Here is a 12,743-nt window from a genome sequence, read left to right on the forward strand (position 1 = left end):
ACCCAAACCACTTAAATATTGCTTACCGCAAGGCACCTTATTATCACCACTTTTTTTTAACATGTATGTTAGACCAGTACTTGACATCGCTTTAAAATATGATATGATCCACTCTTTTGCAGATGATATCCAACCTGCCACTTGGAAAGAATGATGACACTCAAATCATAAAACTACAATGCTGAAATCAAAGACTGGATGACCATAAACAAACTACTGTACAGTTAAATGCATCCAAAACAGAACTGTTTTAGATTCACAAGAAAAGCTGCCCCACCCATTTTTCTCAGTGGAGGAGGGTAAATGGTGCAGGGACCGGTGCTATTTAACTTACGTATATATAAATGATCTAGAAAGTGAACTATGAGCGAGATGATTGAACAATTTAGTCTTATCTATAAATTTAAAGTTGTTAAAATGGTTCATAGACAGTGGCGCGCAAGACGCCAGCGCGCTGACAATCCAGCGCAAGACAGAAGCGCGGGGGAGAAAAAGTAATTTTTAAAGAGGTTTGACGGGGGGTTTGGGGTGGCAACCCCCCCCCCCCCACACACACACTTTATTGGTTAGTGTTTGCGCTACTGTTGGAGGGAGGGTTCGGGGGGTTGGAAACCTCCATTATATCAAAAACGGAACTTTTTCTGATTTTTTTCGGGAAAAGTTCCGTTTTCTCTATAATGTGGGGGGTTTCACCCCCCCACACCCTCCCGCAACGGCAGCGCGAACACTAACCAATAAAGTGGGAGGGGGGTTGCCACCCCAAACCCCCAGTTGGAGCTCTTTAAAAATTACTTTTTCCCCCGCGCGCTTCTGTCTTGTGCCGAATTGTCGGCGCTGGATTCTCAGTGCGCTGGCGTCTGGCGCGCGATTATCCCGTCACCAACAGGAAGGGTTCCCAGTGTGAAGAATTTAATGTGACAAGGGAGGGGTGGAGTCAGGGGAGCAGGAACTAGGAAGTATAAAAGCTAAGAACATAGCTAGGTTAAGGAGGCCTAGAGGGATGCCCAACTGTATATACCTCCATCACCAATGTATGAACTAAAACTACAACAGTCAGGTAGGCCAAGTTTGACTTGGGACCTTACAACTTGACATCTCTAACCCTTATAGACAGACACAAGCTGGTCTAGATGAACTGCTGACAATTGTATTGTTAACTCTGGGGAGCTAGACCAGAACTGTAGCTGTAGCAGGAGCAGGCCACAGAAGGGACACTTGTATGAAAGGACTAGTTTGTGATTTTTTTTTTTCTCCTGTGAATGCAACAGGACTTCTACCTGACACTCCAAAATAGATGTTATTTTGTTCACCTTAACCTGCTGTCTGGCTCTGTTTTTGTCCTGGCTCATTCATGTTACCACATATAATTCTGGTGGTGGGATAGGAGCTTACCCTGCCAGAAAAAGCTGGACTCCTTAGCCTCCAGGGCCCAGGTCATGTAGGATTTCCATGTAGGAGTAACAGGCTAAAAGAGGTTGGGTCTGCCCTGAGAGAGAGAGAGAACTTCAGGAAGTATAGTAAGAGCTGGACAGGTAGGGTTTTGTTTTTATTCATTCTTGTGCAGCATATGCTATGATGGTATGGAAAACTTATAGAAATTACTCCACGCCTTGGTGGAGGGACAACAACAGCAACAATTCATGCAGAAACAGCATCTGCAGTAGCAGCTGCTAGAGACCATTGTACAGAGGCAACATGAGCAACAGCAGGCATTGCAAAATTCATTGGAAATATAACACAACTCCTTGGTACAAGAAACACAAGCATTACATGCATCCAGAGTGCAAGCTGCTCCCCCAGTTCCAGAGCTGATGAAGATAATAGCAAAAGATGATCTGGACTATTTTCTGATGAACTTTGAGAGGATGTTCACTTATCTAGTTGACCAGAGTCATCAAGGAAGGCCTACATAAGGAATCTTTTGACCAAGAGCAGCCAGACTGCCTTCCAGGATGCTAACTCCATCAGTACAGACACCTATATGGAAGTGAAGACCAATATTTTGGAGGTTACACCCAAGAATTCTATCAGCAATGGTTCTAGAAGGGGTCCCTACAAGTCAAGGAGACTTATTTATTTATTCAATTTTCTAGCCTGTCTTTCCAGAAGAGCACAGAATGGGTTACAAATTTACATACATAATAACAGTTAGCGATAAGAAAGTTTGGGGAGTGATTGCTAGTAGTGTTCATTGAAAGAAAGTTAGTGTAGAGATATCTAAATAGTGACTATAGAGTGAGCACAAAATTAGTGTAGTAGCAGGACAATTTCCATACAGAGAAGGACAAATCCTACATTGGTGTTTGGATTAATTACAGTAGGATGACATCTTTACAAAACTGACAGGTATTAGGACTATTTACAGTACAGGATAGTTTTAGCAATTTTTCACAATCCATAGGAAATGGTTTGTGGGTATTGATGTACGGAGAGTCTGGGTTAGCGTTGGTTTAGGGATAGGAGTAGTCTTTGTGGACGGTTCTAAATTAAAAGATGGGTTTCTACTGCCTTCCTGAAGTTGAGTATTCCTGCTAGTTATCTGATAGTAGGTGTGATTCCATTCCATAATATAGAGAAGAAGTGAGAATAAACGCTCTTGCAGGCATTTTCTAATTGGAGGTTTTCGTACTGGCGGAGTAAAAAGTCTTCTTTCGACCTATGATCTTAGAGTCTGGTTACGGGTATATGTTAGTTTTTCTGACATGTAGGCTGGTACCATATTATCAAATAATTTGAAGGCCAGTGTCAGGGATTTAAAGATACAGTGGTTTCAAATGGGTATCCAGTGTACAGTGGCCAAAGCTGGAGCAATGGTGCTGGGAATGTTCAGATTTTTCAGTGGGTGAACTGCTGTATTTTGCACATGTAATCGTAGTAAATTCTGTGAAGTCAGCCCCATGAATAATGAGTTGCAGTAGTCCATATGGGTTAGGACAAAGGCATAAAGTAGTTTTGTAGATTCTGTTTCGGAGAAGTATATTTAAATTTTTTGTAATTGGCATAGTTAGTAAAAAGACATGCCTCATAAGGGCAGAATCGAGTATAACTCCAAGGCTGCGTACTTGGTCCTTAGTTATATGGGTTATATTATCCCAGGAGAAAGAACATAAGAATAGCCTTACTGGGTCACACCAATGGTCCATCTAGCCCAGTATCCCATCTTCGCAGAGGCCAATACAAGTCACAAGTACCTGGCAAAAACCCAAATAGTAGCAGCATTTCATGCTGCCATCCCATGGCTGTCTGAAAAGCAGACTATGGACTTTTCCTCCAGGAATTTGTCCAAACCTTTTTTAAAAACAGCTACATTAACTGCTCTTTCCATATCCTCTGGAAATGTGTTACAGAGCTTAACTATTTTCTGAGTGAAAAAATATTTCCTCCTATTGATTTTAAAAGTATTACTCTATTACTTTGAGTGTCCCGTAATCTTTGTAAATCTCGATGCAGTAAAAAAATTGACCCACTTGTGCCCATTCTACACCACTCAGGATTTTGTAGACTTCAATCATATCTCCCTTCAGCCATCTCTTTTCCAAGCTGAAGAGCCCTAACCTCTCTAGTCTTTCCTCATACGAGAGGAGTTTCATCCCTTTTATCATCTTGGTCGTTCTTCTTTGAACTTTTTCCAGTGCCACTATATCTTCTTTGAGATAAAGAGACCAGAACTGAACGCAATACTGAAGGTGAGGTTGCACCATTGAGCGATACAGAGGCATTATAACATTCTTAGTCTTGTTAACCATCCCTTTCTAATAACTCCTAGCATCCTGTTTGCCTTCTTGGCCACAGCCGCACATTGGGCAGAAGGCTTCTGCGAATTGTCTACAATGATACCCAGATCCTTTTCTTGAGCGCTGACCCTCAAGGTGGTCCCTAGCATCCAATAACTATGATTTGGATTATTCTTTCCAATGTGCATCACTTTGCATTTGTCCACATTAAATTTCATCTGCTATTTGGACGCCCAGTATTCCAATTTCTTAAGGCCTTCCTGCTGTTTTTCACAGTCCACATGTGTTTTAACAGGTGACGGAATAATCGCGCGCCAGACGCCAGCACGCCGACAATCCAGTGCTGACAATTTGGCGCAAAACAGAAGTGCGGGTGGGAAAAAGTAATTTTTAAAGAGCTCCGACTGGGGGTTTGGGGTGGCAACCCCCCCCCCACACACACTTTATTGGTTAGTGTTCACGCTACCGTTGCGGGGGGGGGGGGGTGAAACCCCCCACATTATAGAGAAAATGGAACTTTCCCGAAAAAAATCAGAAAAAGTTCCGTTTTCGCTATAATGGAGGTTTCCAACCCCCCGAACCCCCCTCCAACAGCAGCGTGAACACTAACCAATAAAGTAGGGGGGTTGCCACCCCAAACCCTCCATCGGACCTCTTTAAAAATTACTTTTTCCCCCGTGCACTTCTGTCTTGCACCAAATTGTTGGCGCTGGATTGTCAGCGCGCTGGCGACTTGCACGCAACTGTCCATGAACCGATTATATCTCGTCATTTTGGTTCCTACTTCTTTTTAACAGCTTCACTTGTTTGCTGTGGAACACCTGCATCATTTCCTTTTCATAATGGTCTTCACGTTTTAAAGATTAACCTCACAAGGGTCACTCTTTTCTCAGATACCTAAAGTACACAAATGACTGTCAGCACCTGTGCAAAGAAGTGACCAACAAATCTGACAGATTATTTATAGAAGACGTTACTGCATACATTAGTCTTTTTAGTGCCTACCAGTTCTGGACAGTGGAAGCTTGAATTCTTCTTCCATATATGCCAATTTGGAAACAGTTAGAAGGAAGCCGCCAAAGATATCTTTTATTTTGCTGTTATACTCCTCTACAGCAGCAGCAAAATCTCTTGGGAGATCTTCAAGAAACACCTGTAAAAAAAAAAATACTCTTTGTTTTACATACACATGCCCACTAAGGGCTCATTTTACAAAGGTGCGCTAGGGCCTTAACAAGCGCAACAGCGCACGTTAAATTCCCAAGCGCACTAGCTACAGGAGGCGGTAGATTTTCGGCTACCGCATGCTATAACGCGCGGTAATTTTGTGCGTGCGCTAAAAACCCTAGCGCACCTTCGTAAAAGGAGCCCTAAGAAAGTAAAATGGAAACCTAGTAGATAGTTTAGATGTCTTAGCTCTTTCTGAAAACATATTATGTTATGTTAATCAGGTTTTCTATTCCACCTTTACCTATTCAGTTCAAGGTCGGATTACATTACAAGAGCTTAGGTCAGTTATCCAGGAAGTTGCAATGGACAGTTTGATACTGACATTCAATAGAGTTGCTAGTACAGGTAGATCAGTACAGTTATTAATACGTTAGGTCATAGTTACAAATACAGTGGTACCTCGGTTTACGAGTGCACCGGTTTTGCAAGACGAGCAAAACATTCACAAAATCGGCACCTCGGAAACCGAGCATGGCTCGATTTACGAGCGCCTCCCCCCTCGCCCCTCCCTGCGATCTGGCACGCTCCCCCTGCTATCCAGCCCCCTCGATCGGGCACCCTCTCCCGCTATCCTGCGAGTTCACGGAGAGAACGTGAACTCGCAGGCCTTGAGCATGCGCAGATGCTCAAGGCCCAGCAAGAAGAGGAGGCCGATCTTCGGGCACCGGCACCAACGCATAGGACATGCAGGTGCCGGTGCCCAGATGACAGTAAGCAGTGGCGGAGGGGGGTGCCCGATTGTGGTGGGGGGTGCCCGATCGTAGGGGGGGTGCTGGATCGCGGGAGGGGGAGGGTGCCGGTCGCAGGGAGGGCCTTCAGGAGGAGCAATGCCGGTTCTCGTGGGGGGGATGGGGGGGAACGTATCAAAGCGAGTTTCCATTATTTCCTATGGGGAAACGAGTTTCCATTATTTCCTATGGGGAAACTCGCTTTGATAAACGAGCATTTTGGATTACAAGCATGCTCCTGGAACGGATTATGCTCGTAATCCAAGGTACCACTGTACAGTTACAAATTTAAGTAGGTTATCTTTGTTTCATCGTTATATCCCAGGAGTTGCATTGGACAGTTTAGAAATGGGATTTTACAATTACCATTTCAATTACTTCTGGGTTAGCTTCCTGTCTTGGCACAGAAATGCTTTTAAAAGTTTTCTGAACCTCAGATAGTGGATGATCTTTAGATTCTTTTGCTGCATTTGAGTGGGGCTAGTTTGTTTAGGATTTGTTCATTAGTCCTCCCCCTTCCCTCCATCCCCCCCCTCCCAAATCATGGCCCTCTCAACTTATGGACCAAGGCCCAGATTCTCAAAACTTTAATGCCGTAGCTAAACTGTTTTCCAGCGATTTAGCCTGCATGCATTTTAGTGGCAGATTATCAAAACGGATTATCTGTCTTTAGCGAGGTTTTTAACAGTCTCCAATAATGACATGCAAATGGGCTCTTCAACATTAAAATGAGCCCTCCGGTGGATTCTTAAAAAGTGCCAAGCCATTTTCTAAAAGTGGCGTTGGCTTTTTGCTACAAAAATAAGCGACTGGTCCATGGGTGCCGGCACAGTGACTGCACTGTTTTAAACCCCAGCATGGCAGTGTCAGAGACTGCTAAAAAGCCATGTTATGATGCAGCAGAAGAGATACTCATCCTCTCCTCTTGCATCACAACACCCATCCCCAGCAGCGGTGGTGATGCCGATTCTCTCCCACTGCCAACCAACAACCCCCCCCCCAATCTCTCCTGCCCAATCTCTCCTGCCACAAACAACCTCCCTTGCAGTGGCGATGACCCCCCTTTAAAGTGAGAAAGATGCTGATTCTCTCCTGCTGCCATCCAACATACCTCCACCTCCGATGCCTCCCTTCCCTCTATGTAGATGCGCGACCTCAGGGACATGGATTCCTTCCATCCAGCAGGCCTGCGCCTTCCAAAATGGGCCTTCCTCTCCCTGGTGCATCTTGGGCTGCCATAGGTTCTCACGGGACTCACGAGAACTTACGGCAGCCATTCGGAAAGCAGCAAGGGGCCGAGCAGGAGATCGTAAAGCATGCTCCTGACGTCCATGCTGCTGATCTCTGCACTGCTGGCCAGGAAATAAGGAGGAGCCCAGCAGAGCGAAGGCTGCGAGCACCAACTGCTAGGTAGGTGCCGCGGCAGGGAGGGAGGGAAGCTGACTGAAGCTGATGAGCAAGGGAGGTGGGCTGGAGCTGACGGACCCACAAGCAGGGGATGTGTGGGCAGGATTAAAAAAGGTTCGGGGGGATTGGCTGGCCTGGTTGGTTGGTTTGGGGCCTAGGGCTGACTGGCTGGCTGGCTTGGGGCTGGCTGGTTTTGGGAAGGCTTGCTGGCCTGGGGCTGGCTGGCTGGGGGCGGGCTGGCTTGGGGCTGCCTACCATTAGACGTGGCCACCACTAGATGTGCCCTGTACCCTGTCCTGGCCTACCACCAGAGGGGGGACAGGGTACAGGGCACATCATTTGGTTCAGAATTTTTTTTTTGTTTTTCCTCCTCTACAGGTGGGTGTTTCTTATGAAGTGAAAAATACGATAACTATTTCTGGCCCTTACCAAAAACTTCTGACTTAAACAAATCAAATGTTTCATTCATCCTCTTACTTCCATTTGGTTAATATACAGACCAGCATGCTTTGTTCTTACCTTTGACTGGTAAAAATGAATGTATTTCCTTTTTTCATAAAAGCTTGCTGGAAAATAATTGATTCCAAATATGTTTGCCAGTATTAAGACTAGTGTTTCCATAACACTTTCAGAAAAAACCTTTGAACCTATTCAAAACAAATATACATGAATACAAACAAAAGTAAATACAAAAAAATTTTTTTTTTAACAAGATAGAGAAATTAGAGGGGCATTTTTGATAGTGTATAAGTCTGACTTTAACTCTACCGACATTAAACATCCATTTAAAATTGTAGCAAGTAAATTATTAATTCATCAATCTCTTATGCTATACTATGGTCTTCAGATCATGCCAACCACCAGCCAAAATATTCGTAGGCTCTTTTTTTTGTAGGCTTTTGTTTATTGGCGTTTTAGTCATCATAAGACCTTAATAAATAAATTTTTTACTTAAAGTGCTTTGTGCAATTCATTGTGTATATCATTGAAAAGTTCATTTTAAAACATTTTAAACTGCTTTTGTACTTAACTTAGCTTCAGTTGTATTTTTAATTGTATGTTTGAACCTCGGGTGTGAACTTCAATAAGATAAGTTGCTCAACATTTCATATTCTGCTCTTTTCACTGGTTTTCAGCATTATATCGGCTTAATTTCTCTTCTCCTCCCTGTTTCTTACTTAAAAAACAAAAAAAGCACAAAAAAAGAAACCCTTCTCTATCCTCTGTTAAATCTTATTTCCTCTTCCTCTTCATAGGAATAAGGGTAAGACTTTATTAACTCTAATTAAATCCTGGTGCCTGTGGCTCAAGGTGACTAAAGTAGGGAAAATCCTGTTATAAATCCTGTGTTTTAGGGTAGCCACTGATTTGTTATAGAACCTGCATTTCTGTTTAAAATGCTGTGTTTTAGGTGGTATAGAGCCTATATTTCTGACTTACTAGTTTTTAGCTATTGTGTCTGCTGATTAGGTGGAGAAGGGAGGGGCTCTGTTTTACTTCTAAGGTTAACTGCATTATCTTTGGGACATTGCTGTGAACAAGGCTGCCCTGTGAACTTCAATAAGATAAGTTGCTCAACATTTCATATTCTGCTCTTTTAACTGGTTTTCAGCATTATATCTGCTTAATTTCTCTTCTCCTCCCTGTTTCTTACTTAAAAAAAACAACAAAAAAGCACAAAAAAATAAACTCTTTCCTCTGTTAAATCTTATTTCCTCTTCCTCTTCATAGGAATAAGGGTAAGACTTTATTAACTCTAATTAAATCCTGGTGCCTGTGGCTCAGGGTGACTAAAGTAGGGAAAATCCTGTTATAAATCCTGTGTTTTAGGGTAGCCACTGATTTGTTATAGAACCTGCATTTCTGTTTAAAATGCTGTGTTTTAGGTGGTATAGAGCCTATATTTCTGACTTACTAGTTTTTAGCTATTGTGTCTGCTGATTAGGTGGAGAAGGGAGGGGCTCTGTTTTACTTCTAAGGTTAACTGCATTATCTTTGGTACATTGCTGTGAACAAGGCTGCCCTGTGAACTTCAATAAGATAAGTTGCTCAACATTTCATATTCTGCTCTTTTCACTGGTTTTCAGCATTATATCTGCTTAATTTCTCTTCTCCTCCCTGTTTCTTACTTAAAAAAAACAACAAAAAAGCACAAAAAAATAAACTCTTCTCTTTCCTCTGTTAAATCTTATTTCCTCTTCCTCTTCATAGGAATAAGGGTAAGACTTATAGTCCCACCATATATAGACTCAATTAATCAGGACTACTCAAATCAAGTCACTTCACAACCAATCAAGATGACCTTTATTCTATGCAATCACTGTGGTGCTTTAATTCCAAGACATACTATTTGGAGGCTTAAGGCTTGCCCCATCTATCTTCAACTTGCTAGTATTAAGGAGGAGCTCTGCAAATTTAAACAGGAATTGAATACAATTAAAGCAGCTTTCATCACTCCACAAAATCATACCAACTTACCACCTCTACCTCAAAGAATAAAACAGCCCAGGAATAAATGGGTCACAGTAGGCTCAGGAAGACTGCGACATGTAACACAGAAACATCCACCTTCACAAATATTACCTCTACAGAATTCCTTCGCTCCACTAGTGCACTGCGATACTCAAGAAAACAGAAGGGAGGTGGGACTGGTACCAATGAAGGTAACTCAAGAGAGCAAGCACACCCTAAGCACAAATAAAAAGGCCAAAAACAGAAAACTATTACTGTTGGGGGATTCCATCATCAGAGGCATTAACCTTGGAACACAAGGCGAGGAGACCAAAATAGTGAAATGTCTTCCAGGATCCTCGGCTACCAGGAGTTCCAGGCAAATACAGACTATAATTAAGGAAGAAACTAAGGATTTTAACACTGATGTTGTCATCCATCTGGGAACAAATGACCTGGCCAACAACTCCACACTTGCAGCACAGAAAGCTTTTCGGGAGCTTGGTGAGGGCGTGAAACCTTTTGTAAACACTTTAGCTTTTTCTGAAATACTGCCTGCATATGGAAAGGGAGAGCAAAGAGTGAAAAACACAGAAGACTTTAATAGATGGCTCAAAGCCTGGTGTCATCAAGAAGGCCTCAGGTACATAGGAGGATGGGGAAATACATGGAAGGACAAGAAGCTATATTGTACTGATGGGCTACATATTACTACAGCAGGAAAAAGAAACCTTGCAGAGAAATTTAGACAATATTTTTCTAGGCATTTAAACTAGAAGGTGGGGGTGGTGTATGTACGAAGGACCACCCCCGGCAAAAGAAAAGATGTGATAGTAGTAAAGACTGCAACATAAGCAATATCAGCAACTCATTTCTTAGTATTGCAACGGAAAGTGAAACGAAACAAAAATCCATACGAAAAAGGAGATTATCGCTGAAAAATAGCTGGAAAGCGATGACCACAAATGCTCGCAGTCTAAGCAACAAAGTTAATGATCTGCAAGCCCTGATGTTAGAGGCAGATCTAGATATTGTCGCTATCACAGAGACATGGTTCAGTGAATCACATGGATGCGATGCAAACATACCGGGATATAATCTTTTAAGGAAGGACAGAGATGGTCAAAAAGGTGGAGGAGTAGCTCTCTATGTAAAGATCAATATCCAAGCGATCGAAATGCAAGGGTCCTGGGGAGAGGAAGAAGTGATATGGATTGCTCTGAAAAGAGAAGATGGAACTTCTATCTATGTGGGTGTAGTCTACAGACCTCCAACTCAATCGCAGCAAATTGATAAGGATCTGATTGTGGATATCCAAAAGTTTGGAAGGAAAGAGGAGGTTCTGCTGTTGGGAGATTTCAACCTGCCGGATGCGGACTGGAATGTTCCGTCTGCAGAATCGGAAAGAAGTAGGGAGATTGTGGATGCCTTTCAAGAGGCTCTGCTCAGACAAATGGTGACGGAACCCACAAGGGAAAAAGCGATATTGGATCTGGTCCTCACAAATGGAGAGAGTATGTCTAATGTTCGAGTGGGTGCTCACCTGGGAAGTAGCGATCATCAAACGGTTTGGTTTGATATAACGGCTAAAGTGGAGAGCGGCCACACGATACTTAAAGTCCTAGATTTCAAATGTACGGACTTTAATGCTATGGGAGAGTACCTGAAGAAAGAGCTGTTAGGATGGGAGGACATAAGAAAAGTGGAAAGACAGTGGTCTAAGCTGAAAGGAGCGATAAAAATGGCTACGGACCTTTATGTGAAGAAAATCAATAAAAACAAGAGAAAAAAGAAGCCGATATGGTTCTCCAACCTAGTGGCTGAGAAAATAAAGGTGAAAGAGTTGGTGTTCGTGAAATATTAAAAAAACCAGTGTTTTTTATAATGGGAACAAAAATGGAAGAGAATTACCGTAATATGTGTGGAATGGGGGGGGGGGGGTTAACTACCATAATTTCTTCAGCTAAATACCGGTAATTCAATCCACCTCAACCAGACATAGGAGAACTCACGCACCATTCACACACCCTCCAACCAAACACGTCAAAAGAAAAAAACTGTTCATTCTTATAAACAACCGTATAACTTTTAATCTAGAGTTAGTGAGTATGAATTCAACAACAAGAACAGAAATCACATGTTCATTCTTATAAACTATAACATTAACCGGTAGATCAAACGAAGTATTAAGGACAAAATAATCTAAATACAGTTACCGTAGTTACGGTAAAGTTGTAAATAAACAAAGTTTACAGGTTTATTCAGTCATCATCATCACAGTCATCTGAATCCTTGAATCCATCAAAATCCGAATTGTCATCATCGTCATTAAATAAAGTGAGCACGGCCTGCAGACGATCTTCGTTTATTTCCGAAGTGATATCGTCATCATCGTCATCATCATCGCTGATATCCGTGTTGTTGCCTTCTTCCAATGCACTGGTAGTACCCTTAGTGTCATTGGTTTCATAAACAATGCCCGCTTTTCTAAATCCGTTTCGAATGGTATCTGGTGTTATTTTGTCCCATGCTGAAGCCACCCACTTGCAGACTTCAGTGAAAGTTGCCCGCTTCAGCCGCCCCGCGGGTGTGTACTCGTGCGTGCCGCTCTGCATCCACTCCTCCCACTCCTTTCTAATAAAAGTCTTGAATGGATGATTCACTGCGATGTCAAGTGGCTGCAGCTTACACGTCAGGCCTCCAGGTATCACAGCGATGTGGGCACGAGTAGAATTAATGTAGGCCTGAACATTTTTTTCTTTTTGGGCAGCCATTGCATCAAAAATTAACAAGGATTTTTTTGCAAAGAATCCACCCTGTCTTGCCCTAAAGCATTTATCTACCCACAATCTCATTACGTCGCAGTCCATCTATCCCTTCTTGTTGCAGTGCACAACCACACTGGTGAGCAGCTTCTCACGGAGCATAGTGACCCTTTTGAAAATGAGCATGGGCTTTAACTTAACCCCGCTAGCTGAGCAACCAAGAACGACTGTAAAACACATTCTTTCATGCCCAGTTGTGGTGATGGCAACAGATTTAGTACCTGTGGAGGCTACGGTTCTTGTCGCTGGAATGTCAAATGCCATTGGAATTTCATCCATGTTGATGACGTCCTTTGCAGTGATGGCAAGTTCAGATATTTTTTTGGCGACAAAGTCACGGAAATCAATCAATTTTTGCTGCCAGTCAT

At 42.8% G+C, this 12,743-nt stretch overlaps 1 protein-coding gene across 3 annotated transcripts in view; it reads right to left on the bottom strand.

Moving 5' to 3' along the window:
• LOC117359357 (probable ATP-dependent RNA helicase DDX60) overlaps positions 1-12,743 on the bottom strand; it is a 254,746-nt gene that overhangs the window by 26,321 nt on the left and 215,682 nt on the right. For all 3 annotated transcript variants that reach the window (XR_004539215.1, XM_033941992.1, XM_033941983.1), the window contains 2 exons: positions 7,619-7,746; positions 4,740-4,887 (listed from right to left, as the gene is read on the bottom strand). Coding sequence is in view for 2 of the 3 variants with exons in the window: in XM_033941992.1 (XP_033797883.1) it covers positions 4,740-4,887; positions 7,619-7,746 (276 nt within the window). In the remaining variant the exon portion in view is untranslated. The remainder of the gene's footprint in view (positions 1-4,739; positions 4,888-7,618; positions 7,747-12,743) is intronic.

Source organism: Geotrypetes seraphini, chromosome 1 (assembly GCF_902459505.1).
Source record: "Geotrypetes seraphini chromosome 1, aGeoSer1.1, whole genome shotgun sequence".
NCBI lineage: Eukaryota > Metazoa > Chordata > Amphibia > Gymnophiona > Dermophiidae > Geotrypetes > Geotrypetes seraphini.